The sequence below is a fragment of the Castanea sativa genome, chromosome 9 (assembly GCF_040712315.1).
Source record: "Castanea sativa cultivar Marrone di Chiusa Pesio chromosome 9, ASM4071231v1".
Classification (NCBI taxonomy): Eukaryota; Viridiplantae; Streptophyta; class Magnoliopsida; order Fagales; family Fagaceae; genus Castanea; species Castanea sativa.
Genome location: NC_134021.1, coordinates 15,582,186 through 15,601,905, shown reverse-complemented (window position 1 = coordinate 15,601,905; position 19,720 = coordinate 15,582,186). Strand labels below are relative to the sequence as shown.

The 19,720-nt window shown below is 31.7% G+C and overlaps 1 protein-coding gene and 2 long non-coding RNA genes across 3 annotated transcripts; 1 reads left to right on the top strand and 2 right to left on the bottom strand.

Annotated features, from left to right (window-relative positions):
• Positions 1 to 585: 585 nt before the first annotated feature.
• On the top strand, positions 586 to 5,344 carry LOC142610781 (uncharacterized). Its single transcript, XR_012839886.1, has 4 exons — positions 586 to 761; positions 1,635 to 1,863; positions 3,860 to 5,293; positions 5,330 to 5,344. It is a non-coding gene; the product is annotated as an uncharacterized LOC142610781 (long non-coding RNA).
• A 1,712-nt stretch (positions 5,345 to 7,056) lies between these two features.
• LOC142610950 (uncharacterized) lies at positions 7,057 to 9,960 on the bottom strand. Its single transcript, XR_012839908.1, has 5 exons — positions 9,880 to 9,960; positions 9,507 to 9,608; positions 7,666 to 7,727; positions 7,509 to 7,567; positions 7,057 to 7,419 (listed from the first exon to the last, which is right to left on the bottom strand). It is a non-coding gene; the product is annotated as an uncharacterized LOC142610950 (long non-coding RNA).
• A 1,970-nt stretch (positions 9,961 to 11,930) lies between these two features.
• On the bottom strand, positions 11,931 to 15,078 carry LOC142610947 (protein trichome birefringence-like 3). Its single transcript, XM_075782936.1, has 6 exons — positions 14,829 to 15,078; positions 14,409 to 14,646; positions 13,655 to 13,826; positions 13,304 to 13,503; positions 13,005 to 13,163; positions 11,931 to 12,462 (listed from the first exon to the last, which is right to left on the bottom strand). Exons 1-6 carry the CDS (start codon positions 15,019 to 15,021, stop codon positions 12,129 to 12,131), a joined length of 1,296 nt encoding a protein of 431 aa, XP_075639051.1. The 5' UTR covers positions 15,022 to 15,078; the 3' UTR covers positions 11,931 to 12,128.
• Positions 15,079 to 19,720: the final 4,642 nt, after the last annotated feature.

The following is a 19,720-nucleotide window of genomic DNA, read 5'->3' as shown; positions in this document are numbered from 1 at the left end:
TGGATTGCTTGGTTAATTGATTAACCATGAAGGCCTATTCTATTAATTTTGCTTTTGAAGGATTAATAATTATTCATTCGCTCTCTTTGTGTGTAAATATTATTTCCATTGAACTTGAATTATATGCTAACTTTATTTGTAATTTAAGAATCATGCCTTTGAATATAAATGTGATATTTTTAAATTTATTTTGAAAATAATCTTCAATTTTTATGTTTTTTTTTAAAACTTTTTTTATGAATTATTTTTTTCTCTTATCTTATAAAAGTGGGAAATTCATTTGAAATTTTGTTGTTGCATATTATTTAGACAATTTTGCTAAAATTTCAATTTAATACCCTTATTTTTAAAAATTAATTATGATATTATAGGGTGAATTGAATCTCAATATAACCTCAAAAATGTTGAACTTTTTTGTGGTTTGGATTTTAGACATTAATTATAAGGAAAAATTTATATCATAAATTAAGAAAAAAAAAACTTTGGCATAGAATTAATAGAATTATTTATTGAAAAAAAAATGGTGAGATTTATTTACTTATTTTTTTTGAAAAAATAAATTGGTGTTTCCCTAAATTATACTAACACGTGGAGTCATGCATCCGAAACACTTCTAGACTTTTCCCCACAGGATCCACCTCCCCACATTGTCTTTCAATCTCTCTTCAGCAACCCACTGCCCTCTGACCCTACCTTCCAGCCGGACCACCCCATAAAGTCCACAGCCACCAGTCTCCGGCCGGTCCACTTTCAGTTTCCGGGTCAGTTTGAACCGTTATCTCTCTCTCTCTCTCTCTCTCATTTGACTGTTGTGTCTTGTGTTATAGCTTTGATTTGATCCTGAGTTTATGAATGGAGTTTTCTGTTTCAGTGTGAAATATGCTTAATCTGACTCTGTTATGGTTTCTTTCTGAGAATAATTTTCTGGGTTGAGTTTACTTTAGTTTTGGGTTTTTATGCTATTGCTATCATATCATCCAATGACATTTCTGAGTAAAAAAATTTGTTACTTTAGTCATAAACCACACCTGATATAACCCTATAGCTAGCTAGGCTCCTTATTTATGAACAAGAACTTTTTATTTCTTTGCAGCTTTATTTTCATGTAAGGTTCTGATCTACCATATAGTTTTTGCCATGCCTAAAAAATCTGATTGTTAAGAGTAAACAGTAAAGACCCATCTATAAATCTAAGTAATTGCTGTATATGGATATGTCTTAATTCTTTAAGAACCACCTTTAAAATTTGGGTGCGTTTGTATAAGCTGTTGGAAAACATGTCTTTTAAGTTTAAAATGAGTGTTTGTAAAATAGCTACAAAGATTTGGGGTTGCAAAACAGAGTTTTTGGTTTTAAAAACGCTCTTTTGATCTCCCAAATCACCTAACCAAACGGACCCTTGCTCTGTAGTGTACTGTGTATATATTTTTTGTTTTTTTTTTTTGAACTTTCAATTGGTGGTTGTTGTCTGTTTGTGGTTAATTCTAATAATAACCTGTCTGTAATACCCATATTTTTCCAGCTACTTCCTTTTGGGTACATTTTCTTTGATTCAGGTAAAAAGAAAAAGAAAAAAAATTAGGCTGTTCTGTATTGGTTATAACATGTATTGCATTGGACTTATATTATTATAGGAGCAAGCAATACAATAGCAGAGAAAGTGAGATCAATCATCAAATACTTCGAGTAAGCAATCCAACAATGGTGTTTATGAGGGGTGAGCCATTGGTGGCAAAGCTGGCGGTTTTGGCCAAGTATGTGGTTCTTCCAGGAGCCATGGCGGCTGCTGTTGTTTACTCTCCTCCTGATTACGCATCCTACTACAACCCCGCCAAATACCAGAAGTCGTCAAAATAGATCTCGGTCAGTCATTTCCTTCTTCCTCTTTTAATCTTTTTTCTTATTTTTAATTGATTTATAGGGTTAGGGTTTTTGTGAATAGTTGTATTGTATGTGCTAAACTGTTAATTTCCAAGATTTGTTATTTGAGGTTGCGTTTGTGTGTGGTGAATGGTAATGACTGTCTTGGATGACATGTGAGAATGGAATTTTTTTAAATGATATGCCCCTATTCACAAATTGTACATGGCTCAATTACTTGATTTTTAGTTACACAAAGTTTGTGCTTGAGATATTCTGTTCCCACCTTATAAGCCTGCTTTCCCCACCTAAGGTGCAAAATATACAAAAAGATTTCATTTAATTTTGAAAATGGTGAGTTTGGGCTACTGTAGGATGAGGTACTAATACATTCCTATCTTCACTAAATTTGGGCCACAAGTAAGATATATAGAAAATCTTGGGGCTTGTTAATGATTATTTGAGGTGGTTTGTGATCCTACAGTCTATCTCAGCTTGAGGGTTATGCTCATCGTATGGTTCGATAAAGTTGTTGAGGGTAAAAAAAAAAAAAAATTGCCTGTGTTTAGGGCAGCTCAAATGGAGGATGGTAGGGTAATTTGTATTTTTTGGTTTGATAATCTCGTGTGGTTTTATGGTTTCTAGATAGTAGTGTTAGATTATCATCTTCAAGTAAAGACCACATGGATTAAATTCAACACTGTCATTGTATGTAATTGGTTTCAAAGCCTTTGATGCAGATGGAATATGCTCTCTTTCTCTCAGTCTGTGTGAGTATTTGTTAGTCTGGTTGATTTACTTCCTCTACATATAAGTACGTAAGTGATATAACGTAATGCAGATGAAAGTGTCTGGTTACTATAAAATAATCACTTACCTTGTAGCATCTCATGTACTTTTAAACATGATGTTTGGAACCTTTCTAAACAATGAGGTTTTTGTGTGAATGAATTAGATGGCACTCTCCTCTGATGAATAAACATGGGGATGACTGGTAGAGATTCTTGTATATAATTGGTTTCAAAGCCTTTGATGCATATGGAATGTGCTCTCTTTCTCTCAGTGTCCGTGTGAGTATTTGTGAGTCTGGTTGATTTACTTCCTCTACATATAAGTACATAAGTGATATAACATAATGCAGATGAAAGTGTCTGGTTACTATAAAATAATCACTTACCTTGTAGCATCTCATGTACTATTAAACATGATGTTTGGAACCTTTCTAAACAATGAGGTTTTTGTGTGAATGAATTAGATGGCACTCTCCTCTGATGAATAAACATGGGGATGACTGGTAGAGATTCTTGTATATAATTGGTTTCAAAGCCTTTGATGCATATGGATTCTGCAGAAAGCAGCCAATCAGTTGAGGATTGTTAGTAACTTTTCATTATATATATATATATATATAATATATATATTGCTTGGCTCTGAATCCAACTGTGAGACTACTTGTATACAAGAAAGAATTCTAATTCTTTAAAAACAAGCCTTTTATCCTTCATATACCCATCCCTTTTAAGAGAGACTAATTGCCGTCAATCTATCTCTAAAGTATGACCCTTCCTTATGCCAATTCCCAGATTCATTTATAGTAACCATGTTCTGTACTGGAGAAAACATGGAATTAAGACCTTAGATAAAGCAGCAGAATCAGCCTGTTTCAGCATCAGGTTCTCATTTGCTACATAATTTGTGAGATTAATTTGGCAAATGATATATGTCCTGGTGTTTCATCAAATCTGCTTTAATCTTATGGGAGTCTTGGAGTCAAGTTCTTTGATTAGGATTTAGGGTAATTTCAACGTGGAAAACATTTTTATTTTCCCTATCCTTTTGCCAGTTGTTTTATTTATCGAATTTGTATTTTGGGCATACTTAGCCCCTTTCATAGTCTATCCAATGAAAGGGCTCTTAATTGGTTCTTGCAAATTTTTTTTGTTCAAAGTTTGTTAGCACACTTCAATTTTGACTAATTGTGAATCTTCTCTTCTTACAGGGGCATATTGATCGCTTAGGCATGCGTGCTTGCAAATATGCAATACCTTTGGGAAAAGGTGTTATCTAAATAATTCTCTTGACCTAATAATTGTTGAATCTCATGTGTATTTGGAGAGATGAATGCATGTTGTTTTTGTTTGAAGAACTTTGAGGAGTAGTTCTCTTTTCTTCTGTGGCTTTGCCCACAATTAATTGATTTTTAATCAAGACAAGATTGTTCTGTTTTTTCTTTTTTTTGATAAGACAAGATTGTTCTGTTTTTTTTTTTTTGATAAGACAAGATTATTCTGTTTTAATATCATCGAATGTATGAATTCTCAAATTTAGAATTGTTGGAAAAATAGCATGGAGTGAATAAGAAATTGATGTTTTCTATGTTCATTTGAAGATGTTATTAAAAGTGGTAAAAATCTTGAGTCCCAAGTAGGAAAGGAAAGAGATAGTCCCACATAGGAAAGGTAAGAGATAGTCCCACATAGATATATGAGTTTATATATTCATGAGTTGGACATTGGGTTGAACTTTTGGCATATGTGGACTGGGCCTACTTGTCCAAATAAGAATATTTTATTATTTTAATTGTTGAGTCAGTTGGTCTGTGCATAAAAGTTATTACTAAAACAGAGTGTCTGTTTAATAACGTATAATTTTTCAGTTCTTCGTTCATAAAAAAAACTATTTTTCAGAAAAACTCTCTAGTGAGAACATTTTTTGTGCATTTCATTTTGTGTCAAAGAGAGAGAGACATTAAGTAGTTTGCAGAGCATGACCTTGTGTGCTTCTTTTTCGTGCTGTAAATTATTTTATTTTGGGAGACAGACGTCTGTGAGTCTCAAAGCACCACAGTGATTGTGTGAGAGGCGAAATCTGCTTTAAGAAGATTGTATCAAACACAAGACTTGATCTGATTCATTCATCCTTCATGCATTTGGTCTGTGAGTTTTTAATTATATTACAGATTTTTTATTATATATGAAGTATATATTTATTGTTTTGCCTATTACTTCTTTTGTGTTAATATTGCTTATAATTAGATCTATGTGTCATTCTCTTTTGCTTAATCACAAAAGTAAATTGTTGAAATATAACCAACCAGAATAGCTTTGATTGTTTTTGTTGTTACATGAACTTAAGTTACAGGGTAGACTGTAGAGTGGCTAACTTTGAAATGTTTTAATATTGTATATTAAATTTTGCGTTATAGTGGAGCCATCATCACAGTATAACTTTGCTCCCCAAATTGCCCTAGCACAGAACAAAAAATCCAGTCTGGAAGCCTAAAGATCAAATACTGCACCTGTTTCCAATTGAAGACACGATTTTATGAGTGGTACTGGTAACATGGTGTCCGATAAATCCGTGTACCCTGCCTGGTATAATATGACATTTTATCATTGTTATAGAACATAGGAAAAGCAAGAACAAAGAGGCAGTTGTGCTTCTGTTTCTTGGTCACAGAAGTAGAAAGGTTGCGCGCATACAATAGAATGATTTTGCTAACATTACTATGAAAATGAGTCATACGCATACTCTAATAATGAAATTTAAGAAACCATGATTTTATAATAGTTTAGCTGCCTGGTAACTTTCCGAGACAATTGGTGACGATAAAAGTCATTTACTGCCCTAAGTTTTGTTGACAATGTATGTATTTATATCATTGCGTAAGAAATTCAAAGGAAAGTTAAGAATAATTGGATGGAGTTGCAAAACCATATTATCTATTAAACTTGAACTCAATTGGTCAATGTATACTTCATCAATATAGAAAACAGGTTTATATTGCTTTGTTAGCAACTCTAGATGGTTGGCGTAACTTTCCCCACTTCGTCGATTGGTCCTCAGCGTGAACATAGAATATGAGGTTTGATCTTTCTTTACTTCTCAAAATTGAAAAGAAAGTAATTTTCACATAAAAAAAAAAGGGAAAAATAAATGCAAATTTCCATGGAATTATCTTGCTTGAGCAAACAAAATTTTTGTTATGAAATTCGTAGTTTTTTTAAAATTTTAAATTTTTTTTTAATAATATAGAACCGCTGTAACGTTGAACTCCAAAGGAGTATCTAGTATCGACGCCATGGCTATGACAATTTAATCGTAGTTGTCAAAACATGAATCAATTTTTGATTTTTTGGTATTGTGTATTGTAAGATGCACACACTTAATAAGATTTATAAAAAATTATAAATATACATATATAAATGGTATATACTTTATAAATTTTAAATATATTCAGCTAATAACTAATTTATTCATCACTTACGTAATAATATTTAACAAGCTAACTAAATAAATCAAACTAGTACGTGTTTATAACATACACATTCAAATTACTTAAATTAAAAAATAAGAATATATTACAAATGACCCAAGAATAAGTAATTATTTTCATCATATTGTCTAATAAACCCCATCTAACTCAATGTTATTATCATGTTTATCATTTTGCAAACTTATTTTTTCGTTAAATTTTTTTTTATCGTCCTTAACATTTATTATCTCTTCTTGTTCTTTTTATTTTAATAATTAAAAAAAAATATTTCTTTTTGGCATTCTAATTTCTTGGACTTGGACTTATAATAATGACAAAAATTAAAAATAATTATATTGTCAATTAATATCTTATTTATAGTATAAAAAATAAATTTACAAATATTAAAGTGAAATGTAAATGCGTGTAGTCCAAATTTTATAGAAAAAAGAAGGAAAAAAAACTTATAAATATGTTAATTTTATTAGGCCATATTAAATAACCTAATAATTTTGTGTTAAAAATAAGTCTAACAATTGGTTATATTCAAATAAAAGTACAAATTTAACAAAAAATCTCATTTTAAAACATTCGTCTATGTATTGTAAAAAATCTATTTTACATTTTTTACGATTCGTACTGTATTGTATGATACTATCATATAATACTGACTATGAATTCAACCACCTGATTACCTCTAGACGATTTTTGTGAAGCACCTCAAACATGCATAAACCAAATTCCATGTATAAAGATAATTCTTCTTAGAAATAAAAATGAGAATATCATACCGTTCAAAAGGACTGTTAATGTTTATAAAAAAGTGTTAACGTGTTCCAAATTTGTTAGTGGTGTACAAATGGTTGAGCAAAATGTAGCTCTCTTTTCCTAATGGCAACTTCAAACACCCACAACTCAGGAAAAAAAAAAAAAAAAGCAACTAACAGAATCAGAAATTTATTTCAACGTAGTAAAAAGGATTTTACTTAACATATCAATGTCCATACTTAAGAGGAGTGGACGTTTAGCTCCAAGTCCATTTTCAGGAAACACATTCCCCAGAGGAGATGATTCTGCGGAGCAAAACTAGCTACTTCTTAGGTAACTTTTTAATCAAGACAAAAATAGCTATACTTTAAAATGACATTTATTTTAGGTACAAGATTTTCCTTGAGACAATCCAACATCCTAAAATAACTAACTCATTTTCGTCACTCTCACATAAGGAACAAGAATCCGGGGCAATCATATACATATGGTCACAATACCAAGTCCATCACTGCGCATCACTGATTTTTGTATGACTGCAAAAAATGCAACAAGTAATGTTATTATTATAGAATCCAAAGCAGCTGAATAATATTTCTAATCAAATCAGAGCACAGAATCCAACCTCAAAATTCTTAGAGAATTCCTTCACCTGCTCAGTGACATCTCGCTGCTTTGAAGCAGCTGCATGAACAAACCATCACCCAGTAATTAAATAATGCTCAGAACTCAGAAGTGCAGACTAATGGAAACTACAATGACTGGAAAAACAGGAAACATACCCTTATTTATCATTTCATCGATACTCTTTGATGTTCTCACAGCAAACCTCTGGAATGCGTGACTAAAAAACCACAAAAAATATTATGTTAAAATAACAAGGAATCACCCGTTAAGCTAGAATGCAAGCACCCAATTAAACAATCATTGAAAAATAAAAGCAAAAAGCCTCAGCCCTTGGTTTTTTAATAGTTGCAGTCATCTAAGCAATCAGTACAAGCCTACGATAGGGTCATCATTGGCAGCAGATATAGAGGAGAAATATTAGATATCTCAATATTTGATCTCCCAGCAACATTGTGAATTTGGGGAAATGGAGAATCAAAGAATTATAATAAAAAAAAGGAAGGAAGAAACAAACGTTCAACACAACAATACTCAAACTTCCCATGTAGCAGTGCTTCACATGTAAGAATGAAAACCAGTGAGGAACAGACTAGTCCCAAATAACCTATGAGAAGCTTTAAAAATAAATTCCAACATTCATTAGTTAACAGATATGCATATGCATTACGCTTCATCCAATCAAACAATGAATGGATGCTCAGGATGCCGCTCCATACGAATAATAACAACCACCGTATGAAAAATAAAATAAAAAGCCTCAGCCCTTAGTTGTTTAATTGTTGCAGTCATCTATGCAATCAGTACAAGCCTACGATAGGGTCATCCTTGGCAGCAGATACAGAGGAGAAACTTAGATGATTGGGGGTGGGGACAACTACATAGCATAAATCAAGTGAAGTGGGATTCTTTGTTCTTGCATATCATTGACACCTGTGGGTCAGTAACATCCTTAAAAGGCCATTCATTTAGCAGACATTTTCTAACATCACAAGATTTCTACTTACACATATAATTCACACGTTCAGTGAAACATGACCAAACTCCACCTTAAAAAGTCGAAGGTCAAACTCATGACCATGTGCTCTGATAACATAACTTGTCCTAAAAGCTTAAGGAGAGAACTTAAACCATTATTAGATTAAGATATTAGGAAATTGTGAATTTTATTATTTAACCCATGTGTCAGTGTCATTTACACCCTAACATTGTCATTTGCTTAGCAATCTTCTAAACTCAAAATATCAGAATCTACCCAAAAGCATATAAATTAAAAATTCATGGAAGCAGGAATATCAACATTCAATCTTCCACTAATACGACAAAGATTGGTTGAAATGAAGAATCAAATATAAATTTCAAAATCATGATTATCAAAACAAAATTTTTCAAACTTCCTAAGCTTGCAGTGCCCATTAATTTTTGCACACCACGGATCAAACAAGATCGGATAATTTGAGCTTCTTTTGCTTCAAATGAACGAGCCAACCGGTAACAGCTTAGTCCCGGCGGCCAGAGAAAGAAGCTTCTATCACACACACACAAACATGACAAGCTCTATGAATTTAATCATTCACCCATTATTAGCTTAAGCTATTAGGAAATAGTGAATTTTATCACCTAGACATTATTCTAAACCCCGTCTCCAAGTGTCATTTACATCTTAATACTGCCATTAGTATCATAATCTACTCAGAAATCAGAATCATATAAATCAAAAGTTCACCGCAACATGAATCTCAATAGTAATTGGTTGAAATGAAGAATCAGATAATAATGATAAACCAAATAACATCGTAATCACAATCATCAAGAAAAAAATTTCTCAAATCTCGTGCGGCGCAGATCAATCCAAATCAAATACTTTGAATTTCTTTAGCTTCAAGGGAACGAGCCAATCGGTAACAGTTTACTCCCGGTGGCCAGTGAAGGAAGCTTAGATTCACACACACATAAATATAATAAACGACAAGCTCTATGAAATAAAACGACAAGGTACCTGTTGGCAAGTCTGTCAACAACGAGCTCATTGAGAACGTAAGACATAGCTCTACCAAATATATTTCCACCAGCCATGATCGAATCGTATTTTTCCAGTAAGCTAAATCAAAAACACACACAGAGTCAGTACCAAACAAGTTTGAAAGTACCAAACCCTAGACATTAAAGTCTAAAAACAAATTAGGTCGAAGAAATCGAAGAGCTAAAACAGAAGATTAGAGCGGAAACCCTAGAAATTGAAGTCTAGAATCGAAATAGATCGAAGAAAATGAAGAGCTATTAACCGTGGATTAGAAACCCTAGGAAATTTAAAAGATTTCTTTGGAAACGATGAGAAATGAAAGTGTAAGAGAGATTGATCGATTTTTCACCTGAGAAATATGGCAAAAGCGAAAAAGAGAGAAAAATCTTTTCTATCTTCTCGAACAAGCCAGGAACTAGTATTGCGGCGTATGACATTACTCGTGAGGGTCATTTATATAGGCGACATTTCTTTGAGGTTTGATGGGCTAGGGTGGCCCAAGGCCAATGGCCCCACTCTCTTGGCCCATATTCTGATAAAACTTGCCATTATTTTTTTTATGATTGTCTTTGACAATTTTTATTATGTGGTTGTTTATAAAAGATAAAACCATTTACGAGTAATAAATAAATTATAGGGTGAATTACATTTGGCACCGTTATACTAAACAAGTCTAAAATATTTTAAAAATAATCAATTTGGTCTCTAAACTATATACTCTTAAAAATGAAATTGTTGTATTTAATATATAATTCAGGGACTAAATTAGTTAGTTTTGAAATATTTTGGACTTATTTGGTTTTATTTCAAACTTTAGGGGTGTTGACTATAATTTACCCTAAATTGTATTATTATTTATTAAGTAGGTCATGTGACTAAAATATGGGTGGATATTTATATTGATTGTTGTATAGTGAGTTGGACAATCTTTCTTTCAAATTGGTGTAAAGAAATATTCTATCATTTTGTTCGTATTTTTTTATTATTATGAATTAAGTACGTTTTAAAATGTATAGGGGTGATTTCATATAAAAAAAATTCAAACTAGAACAGATTTAAAATTATTAGTACAAATTAAACCTAATTTAGTTTCAAATTAAATTAATCCTTCAATTCTCAAAAGGGGTTTCAAATTAAATTTTAGATTTTTAAAATCATATTAACTTTAATTCTTAGTCAAACTTAAAAATCAGATCCAAAAAGTTTGGGATTTAAATGGGTATAATTTTAAATACCAAAGCTTGATTTAAAATTAATGAAATTATAAGGTTTAATTTGTAAATCTTAAATTGCAGGCTTTGATTTGAAAATTTTGAAATTATAAGACCAATTGGCCAAGTATATAGTTTAAGATATAAATTACTCTTTTAAAATTATAAAATAACTTCTCCATAACTATGTCATTTTCTTGAAATAACTAGAAATTTATCACAAGCACCTTCATGTGATTTTTTATTTGTTGTTTTTTTTTTCCTGAAATATTTTCTCAAGCATGTATTTAAGCATTTGATTTCAGAAAAAAATTCTAATTTTTTTTATAAGAAAAAAATCCTAATTGACAAGACAGTTTGGGTGCCACTTTCAAAAGTTTGGCATGTATTATTTTCGTTATTGGATAAAGTATACCATACCTGCATAGATTTTGTGAGCTTCTTGGATAAAATGCTTTCAATTTTCATGTCAACTTCTTATAAGATAATTACATAATAGCTATGATGTCACTGGATTTAACTCCAACAATATTTTTCTTTATTGATTGCTACTTTTATATCCAACGGTATTCATTTTCACATCATGTTTTCAATATTCTTGCATATATTATGTATACAAATGTGAGTATTTGGTGTGAAAGTATGGACGTTGTGCAAAATATTTCATATAAAAAAGTAGAAAACAATAAGTTCCATTTGAGCGTGTCTAGGCCCTTATGGAATAGTCCCTTTTCTATCACCTATAAATGTTAGTTTATAGTTGAGGTGTACTAATTAATAATTATATGATTGGAAGCTAGACTTTCTTAAAATTTCAAGATTTATCATCATATATTCAGATTTAACTATACTATGTATGTTGCTTTGTGTCCATTTGGCATCCCGGATTTGAAACTATACTTTTTTTAAAATATTAGTTTTTCTAAATCTCATGTTTTCTGAGATATACACCGTTTTTTGAAAAACAATTTTCAAAAAATTGAAAAAATAAACTGTATCAAAGGGACACTTAAGCCTAGTGTGCAGTTGCAGGAGCACATTGAAATAATTTAGATTCTATAACTGGCATGGAGGCCCCCTTCAACTATTCCTATCAGCACTATGAAAATCCCATATGTACCATGTTACTAAGCATTCACCAAACAATTTATAGGTAAGATAACCATGCCTTATGGCCACAGGTGCTGTATGTTTTGGTGAATCAATGAATGGAAATTTTTTATAATACCAAAATAAAATGGTTCACACTTAAAATGCTTTGCTATACAATTCAAATGTAAGGATGAAACCAAAGGGTCAGAACATCAAGAAAAAAGCAAAGCTGGAATTGATGCCTTGTTTTGCGACATAACACATGGATCGTTGTCCATTTTTTTAATCCATGCTGCTACAAATGTGCCAAAAATATTTGATTCCATGTGTCTGGGACTCCAGGCAAACACCAATGAATGCAATCTGCATGGTGCATTGGGTCAGCTCTCTCTTCTTTAGTTAACAATCTACCTCCAGTCTCTGTGTAGATTGATGAGTGAGCATCGATTCTGTACTCCGAAATTTGTGTTATGTTGAGGAATGTAATTGGGACTTTCATTTTTCCCACCACACTGTTTACCACACTCATTATCCGCTTGTCAGAACCAGTTCCCCAGTGTTTCTTTTTCATGACTGGCTTTGTCTCGTTGAAACATTTGAGTCCACCCTTGCGGTTCCAGTCTTCGCTTCTGAAGAGACGAGATTTGAATTGTGAGTACAAACGCATTAGTAAGAAGAAAGTATGATATATGCTTGTGTTAATTTGATCAATACAGAGAAATTGTTTTTGACTCTCAATCGTGTAAATTTCATGTGAGAATTGAAATTGAATGTACATTCTTAAAGTTGAAATTTATTAAGAAAATTGCAGTGGTAGATGTAGATAAGAGATGCAAGTGATCAAGAGGGCTTGAATTGGTATAAGATGTTAATTTCCAATTTGACATTGGACAAGAGATTTTGGTTTCTCTAGTTCCTAAGATTTGAAGTAGCCATCAAAAAACTTGTTTAGTTGTTTCAAATATGCTACTTCAAATCTTAAATGAGAGAGAAGTAGATTTTAATTAGTTCAACTAGTAATAAAGCCTATTGTGTCATAAAATAAGTGACATAGGTTTAAATTTTACTCACACCAACAGATCTATTGGTGTCTTAGTCTAGTGTTTAAAAAGTAATTATTATGAACCGACTTCAAAAGTTTCAAATTTTAGAGAGAAAGATAGAGGGAGACCTTGTGTGAGTAGGAGACATGGTAGTGAAGAAGACACGGGTCTTGTTGGGATTAACAGTGGAGTCAACCCAATTGGCCCAGGTCTTCAAACCAATTCTGTAAGCAACTGGTGCATCCAACTCTTCATACCCTTCTTCTCCATTTGAAAATGATCCCCATCTGCATTTTTAACACGAATGTCACTCATTATTTTGAATAATTCAAGGAAAAAAAAATGATGAATAAAAACTCAAAATTTGTTCAATCAATACAATAAGTTCCTGTTTCTCAAAAAAAAAAAAAGAAGTTCCAAAACTCACAGTGATTTAATTCTAAGACCACTCATCCACCAAACATAAGTATTGAACACAAGGATATCCACTCCTAACCAGTGTTTTGCATGTTTGGAAACAGAATCCACTTTTAGTATTCTCTGCTTTGGATCTCCTATAATACGTTCATCGGAATTGGACTCCACAAGAAATGGGGCCCAATAGAATTCAATAGTAGCATTATATTCCTGAAAAATATTGGTGGAAAAAAGGTTAGCTTTTATTTTGCTTTAGCACATCATAATTTGCTCGAATTAGAAACACCTATATATAAAGGTTGTTCATAGATGCCTTTTTTAGCTTTTGCTTTTTCCTGCTACAAAAATCATTTGTCTATACCTTGGCTTTGAAGACTGAATGAGAACGGCCCGGTTTCATGGACTTCTTGTCCTCAGGTATGATGGATTCAACCATACAGACTAAAGATTGCCATTGGCCTCGTTGTAGTGAATCTCCTACAAACAGTAATCTCTTGTTTCGCAGTTTCTTAAGAGCAAGTTCTTGATTGAATCTACGTTTTAAGACATCAATGATATATAGCAGTTAAAAGAGAATTCTGATCAAGAGTCCTGTGGTTCAGTGACATTGTCCAGTTCTTATCATTAAAAACTTGGTAAGAAATAGATAGAAGACATAGAATTCCATGCATTAGTATGTGTATGTGAGAATGCACATAAATCAGAATATGGTGCACTTAATTAGAAAACAATTCATTTCCTGCTCGAAGTTTTCAAAAAAAAAAAAACAAGGAAAAGTGAAAACATATTTTTGTTGTCTTCTAAAACTTTAATGTACATGAATTATGGGTTTTAAACTTAATGAGAAAGAAATTCTTTTCATTTTTCAAAATTTCAGAGAAAACAAATCAATGTAAAGATCTTTTTGGTGTTTTAATTTATAAAAAGTTGAAAACTATAATGCATGAGTTAAAGCTGTTAGAAACTGATCAATACGATAAAACACCAAAGCAAATCTCATTTACAAACCATTTCCTATTTTTTGTTTTTCAAAACAAAAACTGTATTAAAAAAATAATAGCCAATCCAGAAACATGCATTGTATAACAGAATATTAAACTGTTGTACTTATCAACCTAGGCAAAGTACAATCTTCTGGCTGCCATTCCCAGTGCCGATAATCAGAATCCAGCCTTCCATTCTTGACACAAGAAACTTGCCTATCCAGATATGGGCAACTTCTATCTGAGTAGAAGGGCTTAATTGAACGGTTAAACACCCACTTTCCATTAGCAACATTGCACTCTTCTGGGTCGAACTCAAATCTATCATCTAGAAGGGACTCATCCACATTATTCTCTGCAGTTTTATCATCTGTAGGAATATAACATGACAACATTAGAATAATCAATGATGTAATCTTTAACAGGAAAGTATCGACAACAATCAAGTCTAAAAGTCTAATAAGGATCAATGCGTTGCATGTATTCTTTTCTGTCATTTTATTGAATTCAAAAGGAAAGTATCAGTAAATAGAAAACTAGTTGTGGACTTACTGGATTTTATGACAGTGTGTTTTCTGGAACAGGATTTGATCTTGAAAATGGATGTGGGAGAAAGAAAAGTAATTGTTTCTGTGTAAAGGAGAGCTAAGATGGCAAAAGCACAGACAATGGCAATAATAATGGGAAGAAGTGGTCTTCCTCTAGAGGGTTTCATCGTGCCTGAACTAGAAGGTGCTATGCTCATTGGAGGAGGGTGAAGAAAGATTAATGGTGAAATAAAGTTTATCAACTTGTGCAACAGAATGATGAAGACTTTGAGAGAGGTTTATGAGTTATATATTTTATAGGGTTTTGAGTAAGAGTAAAGCTAAAGCGATGTATATATGGTTGGGTATTTAACCTATTTCAAAGTATAATGGAGGTTAGCGTGGATAAGTTGAAAGGCTAACATCTTGAGCTCTTTTTTTCTTCGCCCATACTGGAATCTTAAAAGATGTTCCAACCACTGTGCCATGGCCATGGTTTTGACCCTTTGGAATCAATATTAGGTGGGAATAGTAACCAGTCGCTTCAAAGAGTGTTAGAGCTCAGAGGAAGCTATCTCTCTCTCTTTCTCTCTCTTATGACTTCTATATAGTTCTATTCACATATCATTTTTAGTAATGGTAAAAAATAATTCTACTTTATTTTTTCCATAATAGTAGTTGATATTGACTCTTGTCCTTAAAAGATTCAGGGTCACTGTCAAATAATGTCCTGGGGCTTACCAGTTATCACTGAATAATAAGGAGCCTGCCCGCAAGGTATATGGAATAAGAGAAACACCCAAAGTTTTTCATAATTTTTTCCCACAGTTGATTTGGTAATGGACAAAGTTTGGCTACAAACTTGTTTGTGATTTTAAATTACAATTTTACTAAAAAAATTAACATTACTACGTATTTTGAAAATTTAACTATATTGCATGTGGTTTATGTTCGTAATATACATATCAAATTTTATATTAATCGGATGTTATTTACTATTCGATTCATAATCTTATTTTTTATGCTTTAGACTATTAAAACTTGAAATTTAAATATTTGATTGATGATATAGTTATTGATCTTGATCTTTTAAACTATTACAAGTATCAATGATATAAGAAGAAAATGTATTCCAATGATGATAGATTCGTCAAAATTCACATAAAATAAAAAGATATTGAGTGGAGTTGTAATCTTAAGCTACAACTAAGTTCGTTACCAAACTTTAACCTTTGGTAATTCATGATAAAAGCTACCATTGATATGTAGGTCTGTCACTGACAACACTTTTATTAAAACCAATTATAACAAGTTATCTTTACAAGCCGAAAAACTAGTAAAAATAATTTGTCATAGAATATGTATTATGGGGAATCAAATGATCATAAATGTCTTCCATTAATGAAGCTCAATGTACCGGCTATTGTAGTATCTCAATGGCTTGAATACTTGTAACAAGTACCAATGAAGCTCAATATAATTAAGTTGATAAAAGAACATCACCATCCGTTCATTGACTTCAGTATATAACCTGGGTCACAACCTCATTCGTAGATATGTAAAATGACTTGAAGTTCTCTTGAATTCTTGATTATGAAGTGTCCTTACAAATTATGAAAGGGATCTGCATGTGCTGTTCTCCTCTATTCTATTTATAGTCTTATTTTTTATACTTTAGACTACAAAAACTTGAAATTTAAACATTTGACAGATAACATAGTTATTGATCTTGATCTTTTAGACTCTTACAAGCATCAATGATATAAGAAGAAAATGTATTCCAATGATGGTAGATTTGTGAAAATTCATATCAAATAAAAAGATATTGAGTGAAGTTGTAATCTTAAGTTATAACTATGTTCGTTACCAAACTTTGACCTTCAGTTATTCGTGATAAAAGCTACATTGATATGTAGGTCTGTTACTGACAGCACTTTTATTAAAACCAATTATAACAAGTTATTTTTACAAGGTAAAAAACTTGGGGCACGTTTGGTAGACTGTAACAGACACTGTAATGTAATAGATATTCCTTATGAATAGCTATTCTTCAAAATGAGGAATAATTATTCATTATCAAAAGTATTGAATATTTATTCATTCATCTTATGTAATAACTTTTTTTAAAAATTTCCTAAAAAGCCATTAGTTGCCACATCTTCAAAAGGAAAGAAAATAAATTGTCCTTGTTGTTAATTATTAGCTCTATTTTGAACACTCTAAAATAAGTGTATTTTAAGAAATTTGACTTAAAAATGATTTAATTACATCTTCTTTTTATACTCTACTAAATTGTGGATGCATATTCAAGATTCTATTCCTAAATGGTCATCAAACTAATGAATAGTAATACTTATTACATTCCAACTTAATGTATTCTTTATAATACTTATTCCTATTCTCATGTAATAGTCATTGCAGTGTACCAAACTTGAGTAAATAAAATTTGTCATAGAATACGTATTATGGGGAGTTGGGGACTCAAATGATCATAAATGTCTTCCAAAAATGAAGCTCAATATAATTAAGTTGATAAAAGAACCATCACCATCCGTTCATTGACTTCAATATATAACCTGGGACACAACCTCATTGGTAGATATGTAAAATGACTTGAAGTTCTCTTAAATTATCTTGATTATGAAGTGTCCTTCCAAATTATGAAAGGGGTCAGCATGTGCTGTCCTCCTCTGTTGGTTTTAATCAATTAATCCCACTAGAGTCATTTGTAAACGGTAATCATTAAATCCAACTATAGCGGCTGTTAAGGTTCAGTTATTATTGAAAGATCATGTTGTGGGGAATAATGATATATTGCTCGGTTTTAATCAATTAATTAATCCCACTAGAGTCATTTGCAATTGGTAATCATTAATACTATGTTTGGAAATTTGGAGAGAGAGGAGAGTAAAAGGAGTAGAAGGAGGAGAGTAGAGGGATTTGACTATCCTTAATCTTGTTTGGATGTTTATAAATTAAGCAAGTGAGAGGAGAATAATTAGTCATTCCTCTTGTTTGGATGTTTTAAAAATTAGAATGAAAATGAGAGGAAATGATAATTATATTTAAATAGACAAATTTATCCTTATTTGAAAATGGACTTACAACATTGGTCTATGATTAATATGATTAATTTGTTAGATTAAATAATTATACACCTTAACATAGTTTTATTATTACTATTTTATTTATCATTGCTGCTCCTTACTGACCAAAAAAGCTTCAAGAAATAGCTGATTAATTGTAGAGTATATATTTCTTAAAAAAATATATATATATTAATGCAAACTGAAACTGGTCAATTTTTTGAAATATAATTTGTAACGTTAAAAAATTAATTTATAACGTTAAAAATTGTTTTGTAAAAGGATCATTAATTTTTTGGTGCATGTCTTGGTGCAGCATTAAAAACTTTTTTTTGGTGCATGTCATTAATTTTTAACGTTAAAAGTTGTTTTGTAAAAATATAATTTGTGACGTTACAATTTACAAACAAACGATACGCAGTGAATAATTTTTTGGTGCATGTCATTGGTGCAACATTAAAAAAAAAAAAATTATGTTACAAATTACCCTTTGCTAATGCTCCTGGCCCTTTTACAAATTAATTTAATATCATTTTGTAGTTTTTATTAATGTGATAAGGGTAAATTAGGTAATTCATTTGGTCAAGAATACATGTACTCTACTCTTTTTCTAAATCTCTTCAATTTAGAAAATTAAAAATGAGAGGTTAGAAGCACTTTAAATCCCGCTAAACCCCTCTAAATCCTTTTCTCTCGTTCCTTAAAAAACATCCAAATTAGGCAATTTAATTACTATTCCTCCTTCTACTCTACTTCTCCTCCTTCCCCCAACATCCAAACACAGCATAAATCCAACTATAAAGGCTGTTAAGGGTCCGTTATTATTGAAAGATCATGTTGTGGGGAATAATGATATATACAGAATTGTCAGTGCAGCAATGTACATTGCCAAGAACATATATTTTTGTATTTACATTGTAAAATAATCATTGCTTGCAAATCAAAGCTCTTCATAATTTCCTGGTGGTGATTTCAAGATTAAATATGCTTGACATGGACATTACAACCCACACAACACAATCACTGTAAAAAGTACAACTAAAAATTGGCCCCAACCTGAAGATCCTTCATGTTCACCCCAATAAAAAACATGAACCAGATTGGAAAACGTTGTCCGATGAATAGAATTAATGGATGGTCCTAGGTAATCACAAATCGACATCCAGCTAAAACTAGGTAATGAAAGATGATGTCGATGCCTTGGAAAATGGATTTGGCCTAATCGAATTGTACAGTTCAATTATACACGTGTGGAAAACAGTTGTAAAGGCTAAGGACTTTGCACAGTCCAAGCAAAGGCTATTTTAGGTGGCTGCAATGCTTAAGCCCTAGTATATAAATAGCAAAATTTGCACACGTGTGCAAACAGTTCCTAGTGCTACGTCAACATTTATATTAGGTGAGGTGGGAGGTTGGCCAATAGACCATACAGCGTGTTCCCTTCCTCTTGCCCTTTTCTCCTTAATGTGTCTTTGATTTCTTACAAGTTCATTGAAGTAAGAAGTTTCTTGATATTTGTTGTTATCTGGGTACGTTCGAAAGGAAAAAAAAGAAGAAAAAAGCATAGTACAAATTAATTGTATTGTCCTTTTCATTCATCATGCCTTATTTTCCAATTGATGTGTTTTTGGACCTAAGGTTGTGTTAGGGGATGGAATCTGCTACTCACGTACATCAACACTACGTTTCTCTCTCACATAAGAGTGGGTAGTTTAGCCTTGTGAGAAGAGGTTAATAATACATTGGGTACTCATGAAGAATATTAGATTAAATTAAATATAAGTAATAATTCATATGAATGGATGAAGAGAAAAATTAGGTGAAAGGGAAA

Bases quoted from the DNA above. Each gene is read 5' to 3' on its own strand.
- LOC142610947 (XM_075782936.1), bottom strand. From the start codon at position 15,021: ATGAGCATAGCACCTTCTAGTTCAGGCACGATGAAACCCTCTAGAGGA. The intron at 13,504-13,654 runs GTATAGACAAAT...AATATTTTTCAG, and splicing joins ATTCAGTCTTCAAAGCCAAG to GAATATAATGCTACTATTGA. The intron at 13,164-13,303 runs GTGAGTTTTGGA...TTAAAAATGCAG, and splicing joins GGTCTTAGAATTAAATCACT to ATGGGGATCATTTTCAAATG.